A 24,331-nucleotide genomic window follows, 5' to 3' on the forward strand; every position below is an offset into this window, starting at 1 on the left:
CCCACCGTTTCTGTGGCTCAATTGAAAACAGCTCACGGTCCACTAGGGGGCCGCAGCCCAAATGTTGGGGAGGGGGATCCCTGTTCATCATCGTCAACAACTTTTTTTCCTAGTTTTTATTTATACATTTTTCTTTAACATATATAAGTGCTTAATAAATAGTGTGTTGTTTGTCAATTTGCAAATAAATAACAATAATAAATAAGCAACAAGAAAAAAATCACAAAGTACCAGGACTTGGAAATTGAAGTTGAGCGACTGTGGAAAAGGAAATTGTATGTTGTCCCGATTGTAATTGGAGCCCTTGGAGCAATACCCAAAGGCCTACTTCACTATTTGGAAATTTTAAATTTATCAGACTTGAACATTCTGATTCTACAAAAAACCACCCTACTTGGAACAGCTTCTATCCTCCGACGTTACCTTAACAGTTCCTAGGTCCTTGGTTAGGACTCGAGCTGTTGAGCTACCAACCAGCCCAAAGGCTGTGAATCTCACCAAAGATTAACATCATCATCATCATCATCATCATAATCACCATCAGTCAAATGCAAAAAGCCGCACTGCTTGGATCTGCACGCATATTACGAAAATATGTTACAACGTCCTAGGCCCCTGGGTGGGGCCCGACTAGTAACCAATGCCAAATCCGGTGAAACAACTGGCCGCTGTGATACAATTGTATAATAATAATAATAATAATAGTAGTAGTAGTAGTAGTAGTAGTAGTAGTAGTAGTAGTAGTAGTAGTAGTCGTCGTCGTCACTAATCCTGGCTGCGCAAGAACAAGCTATCCGCACAAATGCCATTAAGGCCAAAATCGAAAAATCCTCTGATGATGCCAAATGCAGACTTTGCAAAGAAGCTGATGAAACTGTTGATCACATACTCAGCTGCTGTAAAAAAATCGCGCAGGCTGATTATAAATTGCGGCACAATTCAGTAGCACAAATGATCCATTGGAATTTGTGCAAAAATTATAATATTAAAACAGCAACAAACTAGTGGGAACATCAGCCTGAAAATGTCACCGAAAATCAGATGGTCAAGATCTTATGGGATTTTCGCATACAAACAGACAAAATACTGGCACATAATACACCAGACATCACACTGGTTGAGAAAAATAAGGTCACAATCATAGACATCGCAATACCAGGTGATAGCAGGGTTGCCGAGAAGGAACATGAAAAAAATCGCAAAATACCAGGACTTAAAAATCGAAATTTAACGACTATGGCACAAACCAGCAGTGGTAATTCCAGTGGTAATTGGCACATTGGGTGCTATTCCAAAAGCACTGGAATTACATTTAAAACAGTTAAAAATTGAGAAAATCACCATCAGTCAAATGCAAAAAGTCGCACTGCTTGGATCTGCACGCATATTACGAAAATACGTTACAACGTCCTAGGCCCCTGGGTGGGGCCCAACTAGTAACCAATGCCAAATCTGGCAAAACAACTGGCCGCTGTGATACAATTGTATAATAATAATAATAATCATCATCATCATCATCATCATTGACAAATACAGTCCGAGTATTCAGCACCGATATTTCAATGCAGTTTGGCATGGAAAAATGCGCCACTGTATCCATAAAAAGAGGCAAAATCACTGCATCTGAGGGAATTGAAATGCCCAATGGCCAACTAATTAAATGCAAAGAAAATGAAGCCTACAAATACTTAGGCATTCTGCAGTTGGATAACATCAAGCATGGAGAAGTAAAAACTATTGTCAGACGAGAGTACACCAACAGAGTTAGGAAAATTTTGAAATCTAAATTGAATGGTGGAAATACAATCAAGGCCATAAATACCTGGGCAATACCAGTTATAAGATACACAGCTGGCATAGTTAACTGGACACAAGCTGATTTGGACCTTTTGGACCGAAAAACCAGGAAACTAATGACAATACACTACAGTTTACATCCACGTGGTGATACTGATAGACTATATCTGCCCCGAAAATCAGGTGGCAGAGGATTATTACAAGTGAAGCAAACAGTTGAAGAAGAAAAACATGCACTGGCTGATTATTTAAAAGAAAGTCAAGAACATCTATTAATCGAAGTAAAGAACAAAAATCTACTGAAGGCCCAACAGACAAAACAAGAATACAGAAAAGATGTGATAAAATCAAGAATGGAGAGTTGGCAGAACAAAGCACTGCATGGTCAATTTCTGGAAAAAATAAAAGATAAAGTGGACAGGGAACAAACTTGGTTATGGTTAAAAACAGGTACATTAAAGAAAGAAACAGAGTCACTAATCCTGGCTGCGCAAGAACAAGCTATCCGCACAAATGCCATTAAGGCCAAAATCGAAAAATCCTCTGATGATGCCAAATGCAGACTTTGCAAAGAAGCTGACGAAACTGTTGATCACATACTCAGCTGCTGTAAAAAAATCGCGCAGACTGATTATAAATTGCGGCACAATTCAGTAGCACAAATGATCCATTGGAATTTGTGCAAAAATTATAATATTAAAACAGCAACAAACTGGTGGGAACATCAGCCTGAAAAAGTCACAGAAAATCAGATGGTCAAGATCTTGTGGGATTTCCGTATACAAACCGACAAAATACTGGCGCATAATACACCAGACATCACACTGGTTGAGAAAAATAAGGTCACAATCATAGACATCGCAATACCAGGTGATAGCAGGGTCGCCGAGAAGGAACATGAAAAAATCGCAAGATACCAGGACTTAAAAATCGAAATTCAACGACTATGGCACAAACCAGCAGTGGTAATTCCAGTGGTAATTGGCACACTGGGTGCTATTCCAAAAGCACTGGAATTACATTTAAAACAGTTAAAAATTGACAAAATCACCATCAGTCAAATGCAAAAAGCTGCACTGGTTGGATCTGCACGCATATTACGAAAATACGTTACGACGTCCTAGGCCCCTGGGTGGGGCCCAACTAGTAACCAATGCCAAATCCAGCGAAACAACTGGCCGCTGTGATACAATTGTATAATAATAATAATAATAATAATAATAATAATAATAATAATAATAATACTCCGCCGTTGCCGGTCCCAAGCCCGGATGAGAAAGGAGGAGTATTGGGGTCAGGTTGGCAACTGGCCCCATAAAAAAACCCCTGCCAACCCATACAATATGGTGAAAGAAACAAATAAAAAATTTATACCGCATCGGTCGTCGCGCGGGTTAACAAGGGCCGCGGCGGATGTTGGGGTCCCTGGACATCCGTTGACAAGTGGGCTACAAGTGGACCAGCCAACAAAACGACAAAAATATAGTGCAGATTAAAACCGTGCCATAATGGCCTGTTACTACAACTCAGAGCCAGAAAAAAGAGGTTATTTAAAGCGAATGTATGAATTATGGAAAGAATAATATCCAGATTCAAATGTTAGTGAACAACGACTAGCAGATCAAAGGCGATTTATTATACGGAATAAAGTGTTTAGTGAAGTTGAACTTGAGGAAATTCAGGCAAATTACAAAACCAAAAAAACAATATCACAAGCGGAAATAACTGATATTCAAGACACAACTAAAGACACTATAGTAGAACTCCCAGAAGAAGCTCTCGGGGAGGAAATAACACCACCACCACTAGAACCAGTTATCACTGAACCAACTGATGAACTAACTCAAAAACAAAAAGAATTGAAGGATAAGATCATGGAGCATTTTCTTAATAATTTCACCATTATTATCTAACAATTGGTAAAACAAATCCCAAGTTAAAAAAAATTCTGTGTCTTCTTTGTCTTTTATCTTTAATGTAGTCTAATTTTTTTAAATTATATTTTCATTTGTAGGAATTTTCCTCATTTTTCCAATGCTGTGCAAATACAATTCTCCCTACTGTCAAAACATGTAATATTAAATATACATTCCCTTTGTCGTATTTTTCTGACAGTATACCTAACAAACATATTTCTGGTTTTAAATTTACTGTATATTTTACTTTATCATTTTCTATAGCCACGTATGTATTTTTGTCCAATCATTTTTTACCTTTGGGCATGTCCACCACATATGGTGGTACGAGCCCGGTGTGGGATTACATTTTTAACATTTGGCAGATATGTTTTTAAACATCTTTGCTAGTCTTGCCAGTGGCAAATGCCACTTGTAAAGCATTTTATACGGGTTTTCCTTGTACGTAGTTGCTATTGTCAACTTATCATTTCTATCGCAGAGTTTTTGCTATTTGTCTAATTCTATTGTATATCTAAAAAAATTTGCCTGTGCTATTTGTTTCTTTCACTTGTTTCTTCCATTTTAAAGCTTAATAAATAACTATCATCATCATCTTTTAACAACCCCATAATCCCTTATGGGGGTGGAGTCTGGGCAACTGAATGGAGCTGAGCGTTTACTGGCCGGATGCCATTCCTGTTGCCAATGCAGAGTTTTCTTTGGCAGAAATATTCTCATCGTGCCCAGAGAGAGAAATATCTGCCTATACCTAGGATCGAACTCACAGCTCTTGATTGTAAGGCGAGAGCTCCATCTCTAGGCCACTGCACCATTCTTCGGGGGGGATCCCTTTTATAGGGAGCTAAACCCATCCGAATTCCCTTTCTGATGGTTTGGAGTACATTGCACGGTTGATCCTAAACAGGATGCAACAGGATGCAACCGTGCAATCAAAAGCGCAATGCTTTGAACACACGGGTGAGATCAGGGACAATGTGGCAGAAATACAGAGGTTGAACATCAGATGGGTGTCAGGCCTGCAGCCATCTTTTCTTTTGGATCTTTGGCCTGCCACACTGTCTATTATTCTACTATGCATTTTCTATTGTGGGAAAATGGGAGGGGGGATTGTACAGAGTTAGATGCTATGTAGCCGTAACAAAATTCTTTCCAGAAAGCCAAGGTCATCCTTTGTCTCTGCAACTGGCCAGAATTGGATGGGTGGCACTGCCAGCATGGCAGTGGGAGATTGAACCATGGGATGGACTTGTGGGTGTGGGGGCAAGATCATGAACTTTCAACTGGGTGGGAAAACCGGGAAGCTTTCACATTCAGGTTTTCCCAGATGTGCCAACATGGCTCTCTTCATAAATTGGAACTTTGAGAAATACTTTGCCTCGGACTCTGATTTACTTTTGGATGCTATTTGGAACCCTGACAATGGGTGTTGGCAATTGGGAGTCATTTCCTGTGTGTTTCTTCTTCCAGGAATATTGGAAAGCGACCGGCTGAGGAGAGTCAAGACCAAAACGATTGATCAGAAGATTGGGACGGCCATCTACTATGCAGCCGACATGTCCGTCTGGTGGCAGGTCCCCCAGTATATTCTGATCGGAATCAGCGAAATCTTAGCCAGCATTGCAGGTTGGTTTGCCATGTCGCGTGTGTCACAGGAAAACAGGCCCCCTTTAAGGTCCTTCATTTGGTCCATAATTCCCTAGATGTTCTGACCTAGGCTTCCCCAAATAGCACGAGGCAGATTCCTGGTCCTGACAATATCCCTTTTGTTAAATGAATGTGATTTCCTCTCATTCACATTCAGCCAAGGCCTGGTAAACAGTCTTTCAAAGGAATATTTATGACCACAGACCTTATCTACCTTGGAAAGCTGCCATTTCAATATTTTCCAAATGAGGTGCTGTGCAAGGAAAGTCTGGGCACAGAGTCTCTGAGATTCACGGACAGATCTTCACACTCCTGAAACGAACGAAGGAACGAATGAATGGTTTCCTACAAACCCCACTCCCTTCTAGCACTGATGTTGTCCCCTAGTTGGGTCACAAAATGTCTGCAAGAAAACAACCAAACTCAGAGAGCACCAGGCACCCCACAGTCCTCCTATTTTTCTCCTTGTCTTTCTCCACTCCACAAAGTCCACTCCCTTCTAGCATTGATGTTGTCCCCTAGTTGTGTCATGAAATGTCTCCAAGGAAATTACCAGGCTCAGGGAGTACCAATCCCACTCTCTCCTAGCACTGATGATGTTCCCTACCAAGGTTATGAAATGTCTACATGCAAAGCAACCAAGCTCAGAGAGCACCAAGGACCCCTCATACACTTATTTACATATATTAATATATGATTTCTAAGAGACATGGTGGCTCAGTGGCTAAGACGCTGAGCTTGTCAATCAGAAAGGTCAGTGGTTCAAATCCCTAGTGCCGCGTAATGGAGTGAGCTCCTTTTACTTGTCCCAGCTTCTGCCAATCTAGCAGTTCGAAAGCATGTTAAAAATGCAAGTAGAAAAATAGGAACCACCTTTGGCGGGAAGGTAAAGCGTTCCATGTGCCTTCAGTGTTTAGTCATGCCGGCCACATGACCACGGAGATGTCTTCGGACAGTGCTGGCTCTTCGGCTTTGAAACGGAGATGAGCACCGCCCCCTAGAGTTGGGACCAACTAGCACATATGTGTGAGGGGAACCTTTACCTTTATATATGATTTCTAATTTTCTGATTGATCTCATGCGGACAAGAACAACCACAGGGCTGGATATGGTCTTGAGTCCCATAATATGCCCAGGTCTAAACACACTACTTACAAACTTACTATTGGCTCAAACCAGGATTTAACTCAAGGGAAGCAGCCAGATTCTTGGGACTGTCTCTAGGTTGTTCCCGGTGGATTTTTAGAAAATTCCTGGCTTGAGTAAATGAGGAAGTTGTGGGCCTCTTTCCTAGTGCATAACTATCTGGGCTCATCATCAGCGATTGATTTTCCTTCTCTCTCTGTTCCTCCCCTCCCCTCCAACTTTTCTGGTGCAACCTGCAAACGGGAGGTGTGTGCGTGGCCATAAAATCTCATTTTCTGCTCTGTTTCACACACATTTTGGGTTCATTAGGGGGAAAAAAGGCCGCTAGGCTCTCCATGTTTTGCACAGCCCTCATTTTGCCTCGTCTTCTAATTAAATCGTAGCCGTGTTCTCGCTGTGGGGGCCCAACCAATTCTGAACAGCTTGGTTTCTCCGGGGTCCTTTTTGTGGCTTTTTGCTAGCAGTGACAAACTGGCCTCCAGGTTTACGGGGATGAGTTGGGCATTTTTGAGTCTTGTTGTGAAGTTGTGTCCGACCCATCGTGACCCCATGGACAATGTTCTTCCAGGCCTTCCTGTCCTCTACCATCCTCTGGAGTCCATTTAAGCTCACGCGGACTGCTTCGTTGACTCCATCCAGCCACCTCCTTCTCTGCCATCCCCTTCTTCTTTTCCCCTCCATCGTTCCCAGCATGAGGCTCTTCTCCAGTGAGTCCTTCCTTCTCAATAGGTGGCCAAAGTCTTTGAGTTTCCTCTTCAGGATCTGGCCTTCTAAGTAATCAGGATTGATCTCTAGGACTGACCAGTTGGATCGCCTTGAGGTCAAATAATTAAATAAAATAAAAATATTAGACTGTGCGGAAATGAATAGGTTAACATTAAAGATAAAGGACAAAGAAGATACAGAATATTTTCTAACTTGGGATTTGTTGTACCAAGGTAGAAATTTGAAATGGGAAGAATACCATACAAGTAAAGAATGTGGCTATTGTTATTACTACCTATTTGCAAATTGACTCAGACAATACACTGCTTATAAAGCATGTTGTTATTGCTGCTCCTGCTGCTGTTGTTAGTTGTGAAGTCGTGTCCGACCCATCCCGACCCCATAGACAACGTTCCTCCAGGCCTTCCTGTCCTCTACCATCCTCTGGAGTCCATTGAAGCTCACACCGACTGCTTCAGTGACTCCATCCAGGCACCTCCTTCTCTGTCGTCCCTTTCTTCTTTTGCCCTCCATCATTCCTAGCATGAGGCTCTTCTCCAGGGAGTCCTTCCTTCTCATTAGGTGGCCAAAGTCTTTGAGTTTCCTCTTCAGGATCTGGCCTTCTAAAGAGCAGTCAGGGTGGATCTCCTCCAGGACTGGCTGGTTGGATGGCTTTGCAGTCCAAGGGACTCGCAGGAGTCTTCTCTAGCACCAGAGGTCAAAGGCCTCAATGCTTTGGTGCTCAGCCTTCCTTATGGTCCAACTTTCGCAGCCATCCGTTGCAACTGGGAAAACCATAGCCTTGACTAGACTTGGCACTGTCGTTGGCAGGGTGATTTTTGAGCCTAGAAACCAAATATTGTAGAGTAGCACTTGGGAGAAAAATGCCAGATCCAAGGCCTAGTGAAGACTCTTTCCAAGATTCAGAGGGACAGTTTGGTCTAATGGTTAAGGCTCCAGGTTAGAAAGCAAGAGTCTGTGAGTTCTAGTTCCATCTTAGGCACGAAAATTGGCTGAGTGACTTCAGGCCAATCACCCGGAGATGGCGAATTCTAGATCTGCCATAGGCGTGAAAGCCTTGGACAATGAACAGGAGACTGGGAATTCTGGTCCCCTGTTAGGAATGAAAGCCAGCTGGGAGAGTTTGGGCCACTCACCAAGAGACTGGGAGTTCTAGTCCTGCCTTGGACATGAAAACTGTCTGGGTGATTTTGGCCCATCAGTAGGAGACTGAGAATTCTAGTTCCACATTAGGCATGAAAGCCAGGTGGATGACTTTGGGCTAGTCCCTCTCTCTCTCACCCCAACTCACTACTCAAGCTTGTTGTTGTGTGAGGAAGGTGTGCTGGATATGTGTCCTCCTCCTTGAGTTACTCGTAAAGATCAAGGAGAGCCAGGTACAAACAAATAAATAAACACTTGATCTGCAAAAGGACCATCTTCCTCAACCAGGAATGTGCAACCTTTGAGTGCCATGTCTCTTTTCTCTGTGTGTGGCTCGATCTCAAACGTGAAGCCGTACACGAGAACAATCACACTGCTGGTATTTAGGTTTCATTAAAATTCAATACACCGGCTGCCTTTATTTTCCATTCATAATATTGAATTATTCTTCCCCTCTGGACACATTTGAAATGGCAATTTGGCCATTTGCTTGAGAGGCCTCCAGAGGCACCTTTAAGGTGTGTGTGTGTGTGTGTGTGTGTGTAGAGGGGGGGGATTGGGTGTGTGTGGGAGGGGGGGTTGAATTCTGGATGGAGAACAAGACTTTCCTGTTCCTTATTTGGTTCCTTTCCTTTGGGAACGAGCCACGTTCTTCTCCTCTCTTCTCCAGGGGTGACTCGGATTTAGAAAATAAGGATTTTTGCTTCTCTCTTTGAGTTCTGAAGAGGCTTCGGCTGGAGAAGAGAACTCATTTTTGGATGCCATCAAGAGATCAACGGTTCTCCAAGTCTGCTCAGTTACTTGTAGCTGCGTGTTGAGCACGAGAGGGTGGAATTTTCAGAGATTTGGAGAGAATGCAGAGAGAATTGGAATGGAAAGACTAGACTAGACTAGAATAGAATAAGGATGCAGTGGCTCAGTGGCTAAGACGCTGAGCTTGTCGATCAGAAAGGTCGACAGTTTGAATCCCTAGCACCGTGTAGTGGAGTGAGCTCCTGTGACTTGCCCCAGCTTCTGCCAACCTAGCAGTTCGAAAGCACATTAAAAATGCAAGTAGAAAAATAGGAACCACCTTTGGTGAGAAGGGAACAGTGTTCCGTGCGCCTTCAGCGTTGAGTCATGCCAGCCACATGACCACGGAGACGTCTTCAGACAATACTGGCTCTTTGACTTTGAAACGGAGATGAGCACCGCACCCTAGAGCCGGGAATGACTAGCACATATGTGCAAGGGGAACCTTTACTTTTATCTTGAATAGAATAGAATAGAATAGAATAGAATAGAGAATGGAATGGAGGGGAAAGGAAAGAGAAGAGAAAAAGAAAAGAGAGAATAGAATATAAATTAGAATATAGAATAGAACAGAATAAGAAACACAACAGAAGAGAAGAGAATAAGGAATAGAATTGAATAGAATAGAAACTTGGAGGTCTTCTAGTCCAGCTCCCTGCTCAAGCAGGAGACCCTATACCATTCATGACAAATGGCTCTCCACTCTCTTCTTGAAAACCTCCAGTAATGAAGTCATTACAACTTCTGGTCGCAAGCTGTTCCACTGGTTATTTGTCTTCACTGTCAGGAAGCTATTCCTCAATTCCAGGTTGCTTCTCCCCTTGATTAGTTTCCATCCATTTTTTTTCTTGCCTTCTGGTGCTTTGGAAAATATATTTTCCCAAAAAAAAAAAAATCTGCATAGCATTCTGGGCTTTCGTTGTTGACATCAGAGGCAGCCATGTTTTTTTTAATTTCCAAGCACAAAAGTCAGAAACATCCTTGTCCAGTGGCACAAACACCATAAAAGTAAGAGTGTATAAAACCTGCAGTGCAAGTGAATTAAACTAAATTTTAAATGACTGAAAATCCATTGCTTCAACACCGTCCTGAGAGTGACTTAGGTTTTGCGCCTAGCACTACAACTCTCAACAAAATAAAGCGGTGGGAAATTCGAGACTAGAGAAACAGAAGTCTTTCTGTTGAAGTTAGCTTGTGAACGTGTGAGAATATTCATGAGCGGCAGAGACATGGTAACAAGGTCAGCCAATGGGAGCTGAAACAGTTTGGAGTCTGGGTGTGGCTGAGCTGTGAACTGAGACTAAAAGAAACTATATATAGCCTGCCTGTGTTTGAAACTGCTTACAATTTCTCTTCTCTACCACGTTGAAAGAATCTGCTGTTGGCGTTGTACATTTATTCATGTGTTATTTATGTATATAAAGAAGTTAATGAATCCTGCTGAATCAGTTATCTGTGTGTGCTTTCTGGATTTGATTTTTGCAACAAACTCTGACAGAACTAAACCATGGTCTGTCTGTCTGTGTCTTCTCTTTTGTGTTCCAGGTTTGGAATTCGCCTACTCCGCGGCTCCGAAATCGATGCAAAGTGCAATAATGGGCCTCTTCTTTTTTTTTTCTGGAATCGGGTCTTTCGTGGGCTCCGGTCTCCTGGAGTTGGTGTCCCTCAAATCAATCGGTTGGATGAGCAACCACACAGATTTGGGTCAGTTATCTCTATTGGCTTGGATTTTTCTTTAAAAAAAAAAAATAGGCAGGCAGAAAACCACATTCAAGTTTACCCAAAGGCTGATCCCAAAGTCTAGGACTTTCTGTAGTAAACACATTCTCCTCTGAAATTTTGGGGACCCACTATCTCTCACGGTTGTAAGTCAAGGACTCCCTATAATAAACATATTCGCCACTGAATCTTGGAGAAACACTACCTCCCCTGGTTGTAAGTCAAGGAGTCTATAGCAAGAAGCCCTTCGGCTTAACAACCAAGGGAGATACTGGTTCTCCAAGATTCTCCAACATATCATCCTCTGAAATCTTGGAGAACATCTGTCCCATGACCATAAGTCAAGGACTACCCATACTATATTCTCCTCTGAAATCTTGGAGAACATCTGCCTTCCATGACCATAAGTCCAGGACTACCCATAATATATCCTATGAAATCTTGGAGATCATCTGCCTTACATGGCCATAAGTCCAGGACTACCCATGATATATTCTCCTCTGAAATCTTGGACAACCACCATCTCATGGTGAAGAAGCTGGGTGAGATCCAACTTAGTAACATAGAAGCGTTCTACCTCATTAAACGAGCCCATGGGGAACTTTTGGGGGGAGGCAGAGCTTCAAAGTTCTCAGGTCCTTCTGAGAAACTGATTCAGCAAAACCAGCCCTTATAAATTGCTCGATGTGCAATAATTAACACAATGAATTGATCCAGTTTCTTCCATCCCTTCTCCATTCACGGGGTCGGCTCAAAATCTTCTTCATGGATCTGTAAGAGCCCGAAATCGCCAGCCAGCGTTCCTCTAAAACAATTAAAATTAGTTCTGCCTTGTGAGTGAGAAAAAGATTTTTATGGCATTCGCAGTCTGATCCGTAAAAAATCAGGGAGGGGAAAGGCAGTTTTTAAGCCCCTCTGCTTTTCAGGGGAAATATATATCCTGTTTTTCAAGTGTCAATGGAGGAGCTTGGGTGCAGTTCTCACCTCGGATTTTTTAAAAAAAAGGTTTAATTGAATTAATGCTTGCAAAGGAAAGAGGCTTCACCTTGACCCAGGGGTATTGTCAGCAGACTGACGAAATTCAGAGAGTTTTCTGTTTCCCTCCCATCTCTTTCTCTTTCCTTTCTATCTTCCTCCCTCCCTCCCTTCCCTTCCCACCTCTTTCTTCTTCCTCCCTCCCTCCCTTCCTCTCCCTCCTCCCTCGTTCAATCTCTTTCTTCTCCCTCCCTTCCTTCCTCTCCCTCCCTCCCTTCCTCTCCCTCCCATTCATCTTTTTCTCCTTCCTTTCTATCTTCCTTCCTCTCTTCTCTTCTCATCTCTTTTCTTCCTAGCTGTACATCTTCCTTAGGCGAGGCCCAACCTTTGCCTTAAAATCATACCTCTTTCCCTTTAGGACACTTCCTAACTTCCCAGGCTCCTTCCACAGACAAAAAAAAGAGAAGGTCTCTGCTTAATTTCTCTTCTCCGTTCCGCTGCTTACTCTGCCTCTTGTTTTTTTCCCCTCGCAGGCAACATCAACGGTTGCCATTTAAACTACTACTTTTTCCTCCTGGCGGTCATCCAGGGTGTCACTCTGCTGCTTTTCCTCATCGTGTCCGTCAAATACGACCGCCAGAAGGCGAGGACTAATGCCGGACGGACTTGACGAGGCCTGTAACAGAAGACGAACAGAAGTCAGTGGGGATCGGAAGAGGTTGCTGATCCAGCAGGAAAGAGCCATTTGGAGGGGCATTTTCTTTTGATTTGCATGATTTTGACTTCTAGGTTGCTCCCCCCCCCAAATCTTACACACAAACACATACAAAGCAGAGAGTGCCTTATGCTAGCAAACTAATTTTACAAGGTGTAAATGCAATGCAGGCCAGGCGTTGGAACCCGGAAGCATTTCAGATTCCCTTCCAGGGTGATGTAAAGACAGATGGACAGAACTGTCCAACGGATCAGTTCAGATCCTGGCTTGGAAAGAATTCCTCCCCCCCGCCCCCCTTGGACGCCTTTCATAAAGGTTCAGAGGTAAAAGTTGCAGGCGTCAAGCCAGGTTTATGAGTTGCTGTGCTGTGCATCGAACCCTCCCTCTCCCTCCCTCCCTCCCTCTCTCTCTCTCTCTCTCTCTCTCACACACACACACACACACATGCACCGGTTGTCCGCATGGGTAGAACTCCAAAGCTCTACCAACGGTTCTGGCGTTAGGGCTGGGGATCATAGTTCATTTAGTCCAAGCTATGAAGAGGTCTAGTTAGACTGAAATAAAGGATGTTTTTTAATCTACTGTAGATTTTGGGAGATGTTGTGGTTTGGTTTTATGTTAGCAATTATTTGGGAGTGTGAAACTGGTTTGGCTTTGTAATTTTGCCTATTTTCTGACCCTTTCCTTCCTTCTTTCCTTCCTTCCTTCCTTCCTTCCTTCTTTCCTTCTCATTGCCCTCCATTCCTATATTCCTTGCTTGCTTCCTCCTCCTCCCTCCCTCCTTCCTTCTCATTGCCCTCCCTCCCTATATTCCTTGCTTGCTTGCTTCCTCTTCCACCTTCCTCCCTCCCTCCCTCCCTCCCTCCTTCCTTCTCATTGCCCCCCCTCCCTATATTCCTTGCTTGCTTGCTTCCCCCTCCCTCCTTCTTTCTCATTACCCTCCCACTCACCCTCACTATATTCCTTCCTTCCTCCCTCCCTTCTCATTGCCCTCCCTCCCTCCCTATATTCCTTGTTTGCTTCCTTCCTTCCTTCCTCCTCCTTTATTTTCCTTCCTTCTTTCCTTCTCATTGTCCACCCTCCCTATATTCCTTGCTTGCTTCCTTTTTCTTCCTCCCCCCTTTTTCTCCCTCCCTTCCTTCTCATTGCTCTCCCTCTATTCTTTGCTTCCTTCTTCCTCCCTTTTTCTCCCTCCCTCCCTTCCTTTCCAGGTTTTTTTTAATGACATATGGGTTGAAATCCGAGATGAACATGCAAACAAAATTCTCAATTTCTCCTCCGCTCATGTTTTCCAAGTTGTCTCAGACACACAACCTTGACTCGGAAACCCTTTTAACCAATTCTTTGCACTGAATTTTAGAGCCATTGGAGGGAAGAAACTTTGCCTGTTTTTTTAAAAAAAAAAAACCCTGAAAATTGCTCTTTAATTCTTAAACAGGGTTAGCAGGCAGCCCTTCTCTTTTAAAAAATATCAAGTATCTTCCCTTTTAACTTGTTTACAAAAACCTTGTGATGTGAGCCTGTGTAAATAAATTTTAAAACAAACTTGGTCTCTTCATTTTCTCTCCAAATTCAGTCTTTTTTTTTTAGTTGCAAGGTGCAAAATGTCTGCGAATAAACTCAATACTTAAGAAACTGTGCTACGTCGCTGTTGGAAGCTATTTTCACAGTTCATAAGGGCTAGAAACTTGAAAACCAGTGAATACCATAATTTTTTCAAATAGGTTTTCCATCTATAATCATTACTGACAAGACACCAAAGCTCCTGTGTAATAACCTAAGAAACGTGTCCAATTTTTATCTTCATTGGTCTATTTATATTTTATAATATTGTACAAACAACATAACTTAGCACATCGTACACCTTGGTGGGAATATTTTGTTCCTTCTACAGGTCATCTTCATTTAGCAATCACAGTGAGACTAGCCACTTGGTCGTTCAGTGAGGAGGTTACTAAATGAAACCCAAGCACAACTTACGGGACTGGAAGCTAAACATAGGAAGAACAGTTGCAGGAACTGGGCATGGCTAGTCTAGTGACCAGGGGAGACAGGGGAGCATCTTCCAATATTTGAGGGGCTGCCACAGAGAGGAGTGGGTCAGGCTATTCTCCAAAGCACCCGAAGGCCAGACAAGGAATAATAGATGGAAACTGAACAAGGAGAGGTTCAACCTGGAAATAAGGTTAAATTTTCTGACAGGGAAAACAATCAACCCATGGAACAGAAGTTGCCTTCAGAAGTTGTGGGAGCTTCATCATTGGAAGCTTTTAAGAAGAGACTGGACTGCAATCTGTCAGAAATGGTGTAGAGTCTCCTGCTTGGGCTGGGGGTTGGACTAGATGACCTACGAAGTCCTTTCCAACTCTTAATCTGTTAACCCCAATTTTACTTGCCATCTTCCATCTTTTCTTGCTGGGCAGACCTGCAAAAGCCATCAACGCAAGGACTGGTAGCAAAGTTAACTTTTTCATCTCCATCACTATTAAGGGTTGCTGTGTGAGGCAGTCACTAAATGTAGACAGCCTCTAATTTTGCCAGGTCAGGCTCCACCCTCTGATCCCAGGGACAAAGTGAACCTTGCAACTTTTGGCACAATTTTGCTCTTTTGTCCGCCAGTGTCTAAATCTTCAATATCCATTTATTTGGATTCCTGGAGATGAACGTGGCATTTTTGCCTGAACAGGTTTCCTTATAAAGATTTACCACATTCTGGGTCAGTCTTCTTTTCCCCTGAAAGCCTAACCAATTAACTTTATGGCTAATTAAAGAAATACCTTGGCAATTCATCGTTTATGCTTTCGGGTTCAGTGGCTGATTTAATGTAGCAGAAACATCGTCCTGCCTTTTTAAGTCCTTTTCTTCTGGACTGGGAAATAAATCATTGGGAAATAAATCAAGCGAGGCCGAACTTTTGGGGCATCCGTTGACCAGAAACCAGAGAATGGAGACACCCCTGAATGGCACCGTTTCAAAATGCCTTCATTGTAAGAGCCGTGGTGGTGGTGCAGTGGTTGGAACGTAGTACTGCAGGCTGCTACTGCTGGCTGCCTGCAATTCAGCAGTTTGATCCTGGCCAGCACAAGGTTGACTCAGCCTTCCCTCCTTCCGAGGTGGGTAAAATGAGGACCCAGATTGTTGGGGGCAAGAGGCAGAATCTGTAAACCCCTTAGAGAGGGCTATAAAACATTATGAAGCGGTATATGTCTAAGTGCTATTTCTATTGCTCTTCCTTTTCCTCTTCCATCCATCCATCCATCCATCCATGGTAGGCAGTGGTTAGAATGCAGTACTGCAAGCTACTACTGCTGCCTGCCAGCTGCCTGCAATTCGACAGTTTGATCCTGACCAGCTCAAGTTTGACAGCCTTCCCTCCTTCCGAGGTGGGTAAAATGAGGTCCCAGATTGTTGGAGGCAATGGGCTGACTCTGAACTGCTTAGTGCTATAAAGCATGTGAAGCGGTTTATAACTCCAAGGGCTGTTGCTATTGCTATTTTCCCCGTAAACAGAAATCCAGCATGTGCTAAGAGAAGCTACCTTTCTTTCTGCAAACAGTAAAATGCAATTCTCGACTTACGACTACAACTGAGCCCCCAATTTCGCTTTACCAAGCGAGACAGTTGTGAAGTGAGTTTTGCCCCATTTTGCTACCATGGTTGTTAAATGAATCACTGCTGTTGTTGAGCCACACATTAAATGTTCCCATTGACTTGGCTTGTCAGAAGGTCGTAAAAGGGGATCAGGGACCCTAAGACATGGCAACTGGCATCTGAATTTTGATTAAGCGGCTATGGGGGATACTGCAACGGATGTAAGTGTGAACAATGGTCATAAATGACTTTTTCAGTGCCGTTGTACGTCAAGGACTTACTTATGTGAAGGCCTGCCATCACATAAAAGCTAATATCCTGATAAATGAATCTGATTTATAAACCTAACCCTTGGTGTCAATCCTGAACCCATCTCAGTTTGCGAAATGTGTGTTTTATTCTATTTTACAATATCTTATTAGGCTGATCTCTGAGCACCTAACTAAAGTCACTCCTCCTCCTCCTCCTCCTCCTCCGTCTATTAGGTATTTAAGCGACTCTCCTCTTAAGAGAGGAAATTTGGGGTGATTTAACATCTATTCCTCTGAAGAGGGGGGAAAATTTACACCTCAATGGCTGTCAGATCTTAATGGCTTGATGGGCTAGAATTATCCCGTCGTGAAATCAAACTAACCAACCTTTAATCTCAGTCATCCGATGATGTTGACACTGTCGGGGTTTTTTCCCATATGGAGTTTTCAAAAGTCCTGCCCTTCCTTTTGAAAATGGAAAAAGAAGCAGAGATCATCTGTCTATCATCTACGTCTACCTCTCTATCTGTTTCATCTATCATTCTATCAGTCCATCCATCCACCCACCCACCCACCCACCCACCCACCCACCCACCCACCCACCCACCCATCCATCCATCCATCCATCCATCCATCCATCTATCTATCTATCTATCTATCTATCTATCTATCTATCTATCTATCTATCATTATCTATCTTATCTATCATCATAATCATCTGTCTTCTATTATCTATCTATCTATCTATCTATCATCTATCTATCTATCTATCTATCTATCTATCTATCTATCTATCTATCTATCTATCTATCTACCTACCTACCTACCTACCTACCTACCTACCTACCTATCTATCCTTATCTATCTCATCTATCGTAATCATAATCATCTATCTTCTACGATCATAATCATAATCATGTCTTCTATCTATCTATCTATCTATCTATCTATCTATCTATCTATCTATCTATCTATCTATCTATCTATCTATCTAATATCTATTTTCTCTATTTTTTGCCATTTTTTTGTCATCTATATCTATATCTATGTATTGCAGGCTCTGATGGCTCAAGGTTGGCTCAGCTTTCCATCCTTCCAAGGTCGGTAAAATGAGGACCCAGATTGTTGGGAGTAATAGGCTGAGTTTATAAAATAGGCTGACTCTAAAACCGCTTAGAGAAGGCTGGAAAGCACTGTGAAGAGGCATAGTGCTATTGCTATCAGTCCTGTATCTCTCCTGGGGATTACAGGAAATTTGTGAGAAGAGTTTAAGAAATTAAACCTCATTTGCTGGAGAGAATGTTATCATCTGTTTAGCCAAGAAAGGGAGGGTAGTACATGGCAAAACTGATCATTGGATGAAAAAAACAAGACAAGGACGTACAAGTGGCTTGGTCCCAGGGGTGAGCCATTTTACCTTACAACTGTAATGGACATAAGTTGAGGACTGCCTGCAATTTACAGGGAGGACAACAGCAATCCCGAAGAAGGCAAGCATTCAGGGTTGACTGTTTTTATTGGTTACTTGGGTTCTTTTCTTCTCGCTTGTGGTTATGTCACCTGCTTCTCTATTTGGAAGATAATGTACCTTAAATCGGTCTGCCGCTATCCATTCCAAACCCAGCCGTTGTAAATCCATTAATGCTCCAGCTAAGTATTTATGAAAGGTTAATAATTCAGAAATCGCACTCGGAGAATCATAACAGCGCCCAGTTTCCAAGGCATAACATGCGCTGGCTGCCAAGGCAGTATTGTTAAATTGCTATGATTCTTGCTTTTAAAAACACATCAAAAATATTGTGTACCGAAGACTTACGTGCGGAGGGGGAAAATATATATATAAGTGTGCAGGGAAGCAATAATTCAAAATTGCAGCGTGTGTGCACCTTCTGGAGTGTTTTTAATATTGGCAGAGAGCACTTGAAATATTTTTATATAGATTTCAGGCGGAAGGGAAATGAAATATCAGAACGGGTCTGCATTTCGGGAAGCGCGGGTTAGATTGGAGGGTTCCTGAGGTTAGCAAAACACCGCTGTTTATGAGGCGGGGAAGGGGGGATGTAACAGGTCATGTCTCTTTCCAACTGCTGAGCACTCTAAGTAAGGATAGGATAGGACAGGATAGAGCAGAATAGAATAGAGCAGAATAGGAATAGAATAGGAATGGAATAGAAAAGGAATAGAGCAGAATAGAATAGAGCAGAATAGAATATAGAATGGAATTAGAATTGGAATGGAGTAGAGCAGAGCAGAGCAGAATAGAATATAGAATGGAATTGGAATTGGAATGGAAAATGGAATGGAATGGAATGGAATAGAATAGAATAGAGCAGAATAGAATATGGAATGGAATGAGAAAGGAGAAATAGAAAATGAAGCAGATGAGGGGGAGGGGATAAGAGAAGAGAAGGAGAGGGAGGAGGAGAAAGGGAGAAGGAGAAGCAGAGAAGACGAGAGAGAGAGAGAGAGAGAGAGAGAGAGAGAGAGAGAGAGACAGACAGACAGACAGACAGACAGACAGACAGACAGACAGAATGAATGCCTAGAGTAACACGTACAGCTTTCCTAAGCCAATATTTTCAAAGGCTACCTTCGACCGTGCTCATAAAATCTGTCCTTCCCTCCCTCCCCCCGCCCATGGCAAAAAACTAAAAGAAAAGCTTTCATTGGGTGAATTTTGCCGAGGTTTTTTTGGGGCAGCATTTTCTGCCGAGTTTCATTTCCTGCATGCCAATTTTTTTAAAAAAAACCAGCAAAGTTTCCCCGCAATTAGTCATTTGTTTTCCAGCCATATTTGGAAACAAGAGACACAGACGGCCCAATTAAGAAAGAAGAAAATAATTATAACTCATCGCATGGCTTTGGAGCAGCTCTATAATAATGAGATCCTTTATGAGGCTGACCACAGCCAATGGTCTGAATTTATTCTCCAAAAGAAGTTGGGGTCCTAATTAGGAAATAAAAAGGAAAAGCATCCAAGAGATGTTTAATTCCTTGTCGAGCCAAACAAAAGTTCAATCTATCTCCCATAATATGGCAACTGCCGTCCAAATGGAATTCATCTTTTTTCCTGTTTGGTGCCAATATGAGGTTTAATAAAAGAATGGCTGCTTTGAATGGTCATTTGCCAATGGCTAAATAGGCTGCATCCATAAATCATAGAACCACAGAATGGAGGAGCTGATGGAACCCCAAGGAACTTCTCCTCCAAGCCTTTGGTCATCTGCAGGAAAAGCAACTTGGCCAGCCTCTAGGATGGTCTGCCCAACCTCTTCATAAAAGCCTACAGATGGAGAACTTTCAACCCTAATGTAGAGTAGAGTTCTCTCTTCCCATGTTACCATGGAGAACTCTAAGAAGGACAGGGTGGCTGTCTTCCACCCCTGCAGGTGGGGAAGTTGGTTTTGTTCTTCCAGCAATTCAGAGCTATTTCCTTTCCTTCCTTTCCCCCCTTTCCTTTCCCTCTTTCCTTTCCCTTCCCTCTTTTCTTTCCTTTTCCTCCTTTCCTTTCCCCCCTTTCCTTTCCTTTCCCTCTTTTCTTTCCCATTTTCTTCCCTCCTTTCCTTTCCTTTTCCTCCTTTCCTTTTCCCCCTTTCCTTTTCTTTCCGTTCCCTCTTTTCTTTACCTTTTTCTTCCCTCATTTCCTTCCCTTCCCCCTTTTCTTTTCTTTCCTTTCCTTCCCCTTCCCTCTTTTCCTGTCTTCCCTCCTTTCCTTTTCTTCCTTTCCTTTCCCTTCCCTCTTTCCTTTCTTTTTCTTCCCTCATTTCCTTTTCCTCCTTTCCTTTCTCCCCTTTTCTTTTCTTTCCTTCCTTCTCCCTTCCCTCTTTCCTTCCTTTCCTGCGTTTCCTTTTCTTTTCTTCCCTCTTTTCCTTTCCTTTCCTTTCTTTCCCTCCTTCCTTTCTTTCCCTTCCCTTCCCTTTCTATTTTGTCTTTACTTCTTTTCCCACCTTTCCTTTCCCTTCCCTTCTTTCCTTTCCCTCCTTTCCTTCTCTCTTCCCTTTCTTTTCTTTCCCCTTCCTTCCCTTCCCTTCCCCACCTTTCCTTTCCCTTCCCTTCCTCTTTTTTCTTTTATTTTCTCTTTCCATACTTGCAATTTCAACAGCTCATTTCAAAAGTCTTTCAAAAGCTGGGAAAGCATTAACAGCAAGCTCAGCTTCTGAATCCAGCAGCCTAGCTATTCAAAAGCTGTTGGATGCAGCAAAAGAAGAAGTGTGTAGGGGAGCTTTTTTCCTCTCCCCCCAAAAGGTAGCACTTTAAAGAGCTCATAGAACCACAGAACCAATTTTAACGGTGGGAAACCGTTTACTCAGCAAACCTCCTAGTGTCAAATATCCCAAGCATAGCTAGTTGTTGTTGTTTTTCCTACAAACTCTCCCCTCCCCTTCTCTCTCTCTCACACTCAAACACACACACACACCCCAACAACAACGCTTTAGCGCAGCACTGGTTTTTTTTTTGCAAAGGATTTGGAGAAGGCAGAAGTAGAGAGCAAAATTCACAAGTTATCAGTTAGGAAGTTATCAGGCGCCCTCTTCTGGCTACATTGGAGAATAATCAACTTTCTTTTAGAACTTGGTCTATCCTGGTTCATCACACTAACTCCTGGTTTATTCCCCCCCCCGCTTTTTTTTAAAAAAAATAGACTCACTTGCTGGGAGTGGTTGCTTGGACATCAGGAGGAAAACAGCCTAGAGATTGAAGTCGGTTACGTGGCCAAAACTTTGGACTGGATCTTCCTGTGGTCAGCCAAATTGATCTACACGCAAACAAGGATTGACTGAACAGGAATGCCTTCATGTCCGGAATGACAGTTTAAATAAGGGTATTTTAGTTCATTTAATGGCAAGGTTTCTATTTGTCAAAGATGGCTGCACAATATTTCAAGACGCAACAAGAAAGTCACGTAGACACAACACAGAGGAAGAATAGGATCAGGCAGAAAACATACTCCTGGGGAAGAAAACTGCAAAATCCCCATTCCCTCCTCATTCCAGGAGAAGGATATTGTAAAATTCCCATTTCCTCCTGATCAGCTGGGACTTGGGAGGCAGATAATAGATGGGGGCGGGGTCAGCCAGAGGTGGCATTTGCCGGTTCTCCGAACTATTTAATATTTCTGCTACTGGTTCTCCAGAACTGCTCAGAACCTGCTGAATACCATCTCTAATCTATACCCTTTCCACCCCCAGGACCTCAAACCATGTGATCCTGTCCATCATCAATAAACCTTCTTTCCAAGCAACTTCCATGAATCCAGGGTCTTTTCTCCCACTTGAAACTGAACCCAGATGGACATTTCATGCAACAAAGCCATGGAAACGTTTTAATTACAACGGTGGACACGTAGAAATAAATATTACATTCATTCCGTTTACAGTGAATACCAGGCCAGTCTTGTTAAAATAATAACAATGATAATAATAATAATAATAAAAAAGTTGGTCTACATTTCCCAAAGAAAGAAGTAAAATAAGACAGGTGTTTTGGGTGGGAGAAAAGCCCAAACCCAAACAGGGCACAAATAAAATGTAATGAGGCATTTAAGTATCCCTAATGATGATTGACAGAGCATATTCCCCTTTGCAAGCAGTCTGGAAAGCTTTTAGAAGCTTCATTCGCACAACACGTTTAACCTGAGTAACTAAATGAACCAATTTTCTGAATTCATACAATGCTGTCAGCTGTAAACACTCCAGGGCCAAGTTGATATGCTGGACTAGCGGTCACTAACTGGGGACCCGTGGACCACTGGTGGTCTGAGAGAAAATTTTGGTGGTCCGCAGAAAAATTATTTGCATTTTTTATATTGCACTAAATCAGGGGTCCTCAACTACGGCCCCTGGGATGGATACGTGCAATGAACGCTTGTGTTGCTGCAGAGAATCTCCCCCTTGGAGGTCTTTTTGTGCAGGTCGGAGGGGGGCAGAAATTCTGACTTGGGGTCTGCTTCAGCCTCCTGGTCTGGGGCTTTGGGCAAAGGTGGAGAGAAACATCACTGGTGGTGAAGAGCCGGAGGACCTTGTTCCAGTGGGACTGCATCATGGCCTGGAACTAGCTGACCATGTCAGCCCGCTGAGCCTCCAGGCGCAGGTACCTGGCCTTGCACTCCCACAGGTCTTCCCTCTGCTTGGAAAGCCTATGTTCCTAGTCCTCAGTGAGGTGCTTCTGCTGGGCCTCCTACTCAGTCAGATCCAATTTGAACTGAGCTCTTTCACCAACTCTTTCTCATGGTGACTGTTTCGCTCCAGCAACTGCTTTCTGTTGGGGCCCTAAGGAGCCCAAGTGGGCAGGGGAGGGAGGGGAGGGGCGAGTAGAGGCCGGCGAGGTGCCCCTTGATGTGAGTGACATCGAGTTAGCCATGCCCATCCAGTCACATGACCACCTAGCCACGCCCATCCAGCCAGTCATTAGGCAGATCATATTAGTGGTCCATGGGATTTAAAATTATGAATTTAGTGGTCCCTGAGGTCCAAAAGGTTGGGGGCCCCTGTGCTGGACTACACCCAGAGATAGCTAATCAAGGTTAACACCAGCCAAGCTGAACCAAGGGAGCAGCAGTCACACAGATTTGACCAGCTCTGGTTCATTGGGTTGTGGAAATCCAGCCAACTCAACCCTAGTCCGTTGAACTAGGACTCATTTTTGTTTCGAGTAAAGGAGGACCAGAATGAAAAGCTGGATATCAGGGTTTCTGCTCCACTTAGAATGAACTAATTTCTGTTCTGCTTAGAATGAACCAATATTTGAGGGGCTGCCACAGAAAGGAGGGAGACAACCTATTTTCCAAAGCACCTGAAGACCAGACAATGAATAATAATGGATGGAAACTGATCAAGAAGAGATTCAACCTGCAAATAAGGAGGAATTTTCTGACAGTGAGAACAATCAACTGATGGAACAGAAGTTGCCTTTGGAAATTGGGGGAGCTTCATCAGTGGAGGCTTTCAAGAAGAGACTGGACTACCATCTGTCAGAAATAGTGTAGGGTCTCCTGCTTGAGCAGAGGGTTGGACTAGAGCTCCCTTCCAGCTCTGTTAATCTGTTAATTTCAAGATGATTGCTCTCTTAAGAAAGGAGAAGATGACATTCTGGTTTCCAGATCAGCTCTGTCCTCTCAAACAGGCCATTGGGTTTGCCTTCAAGGGAGTGGGGGGAAAAACCTTCTAAGATAGACATGGATGTGGATTAGACAACGCTCAATGTCAAGTGGTGCTTATTCATTACAAGGCTAACCCAACAACCAGAGTTGGCTGTTCTATCTACCCACTGGTGGTTAGGCTGAATAAAGCAATGTTGTGGTGCCCTACCCCCTTTCTATGTGCATTGTGACATCACACACAGGACCCATAGGGGAATGAAACTTACATTGCAATGTGGAGGTGTTGCTTTTGTCGTTGCTTATAGTCAGGAGGAGCTCATGGGACACATCTCAGTCTAGAATTTCCTTGCCAAAGTTGTCTTCTCCAAGACACTTCAGTGGATTATGTTAATTTTGGACCAATGGGAAGCTTTGGGATTGGAATCTCTGTAGAATAAGTCTCCTTTGCCCTAAATGGCTGTTGGGGAAAGAAAGAGGCACGATAAGGAGAACCAAATTTCCATATGTGTTCCTTCAAAGGAAAAATGCAGCTGAATCCAAACATGAGCCCTGTTTCAATCTCTTGCACAAGGCATCATCCCCAATTTTCTTCATTTCAAGGAATGGGAAGTCCACCATGATAACTCCCTCAAGGTTTCTTTAGATCTCAAGACTTTTCAAACCTTTAAAGTTAAAGGGGAAAGTTCCCCTTGCACATATGTGCTAGTCGTTTCAAAGCCAAAGAGCCAGCGCTGTCCAAAGACGTCTCTATGGTCATGTGGCCGGCATGACTCAATGCAAAAGTGCACAGAAAGTTGTTACCTTCCCACCAAAG

At 43.1% G+C, this 24,331-nt stretch overlaps 1 protein-coding gene across 1 annotated transcript in view; it reads left to right on the forward strand.

The window, feature by feature from the left end:
* The window catches only part of SLC15A4 (solute carrier family 15 member 4), a 31,173-nt gene extending 18,505 nt beyond the window's left edge, over positions 1–12,668 (forward strand). The window contains exons 6-8 of the mRNA XM_087705816.1: positions 5,184–5,339; positions 10,713–10,871; positions 12,395–12,668. Coding sequence (XP_087561942.1) covers positions 5,184–5,339; positions 10,713–10,871; positions 12,395–12,531 — 452 coding nt within the window. The 3' untranslated portion in view covers positions 12,532–12,668. The remainder of the gene's footprint in view (positions 1–5,183; positions 5,340–10,712; positions 10,872–12,394) is intronic.
* The last annotated feature ends 11,663 nt before the right edge of the window (positions 12,669–24,331 follow it).

The sequence above is a fragment of the Thamnophis sirtalis genome, unplaced genomic scaffold (assembly GCF_051295495.1).
Source record: "Thamnophis sirtalis isolate CommonGarterSnake01/CBP01778 unplaced genomic scaffold, rThaSir2_p1.2 scaffold_2, whole genome shotgun sequence".
Classification (NCBI taxonomy): domain Eukaryota; kingdom Metazoa; phylum Chordata; class Lepidosauria; order Squamata; family Natricidae; genus Thamnophis; species Thamnophis sirtalis.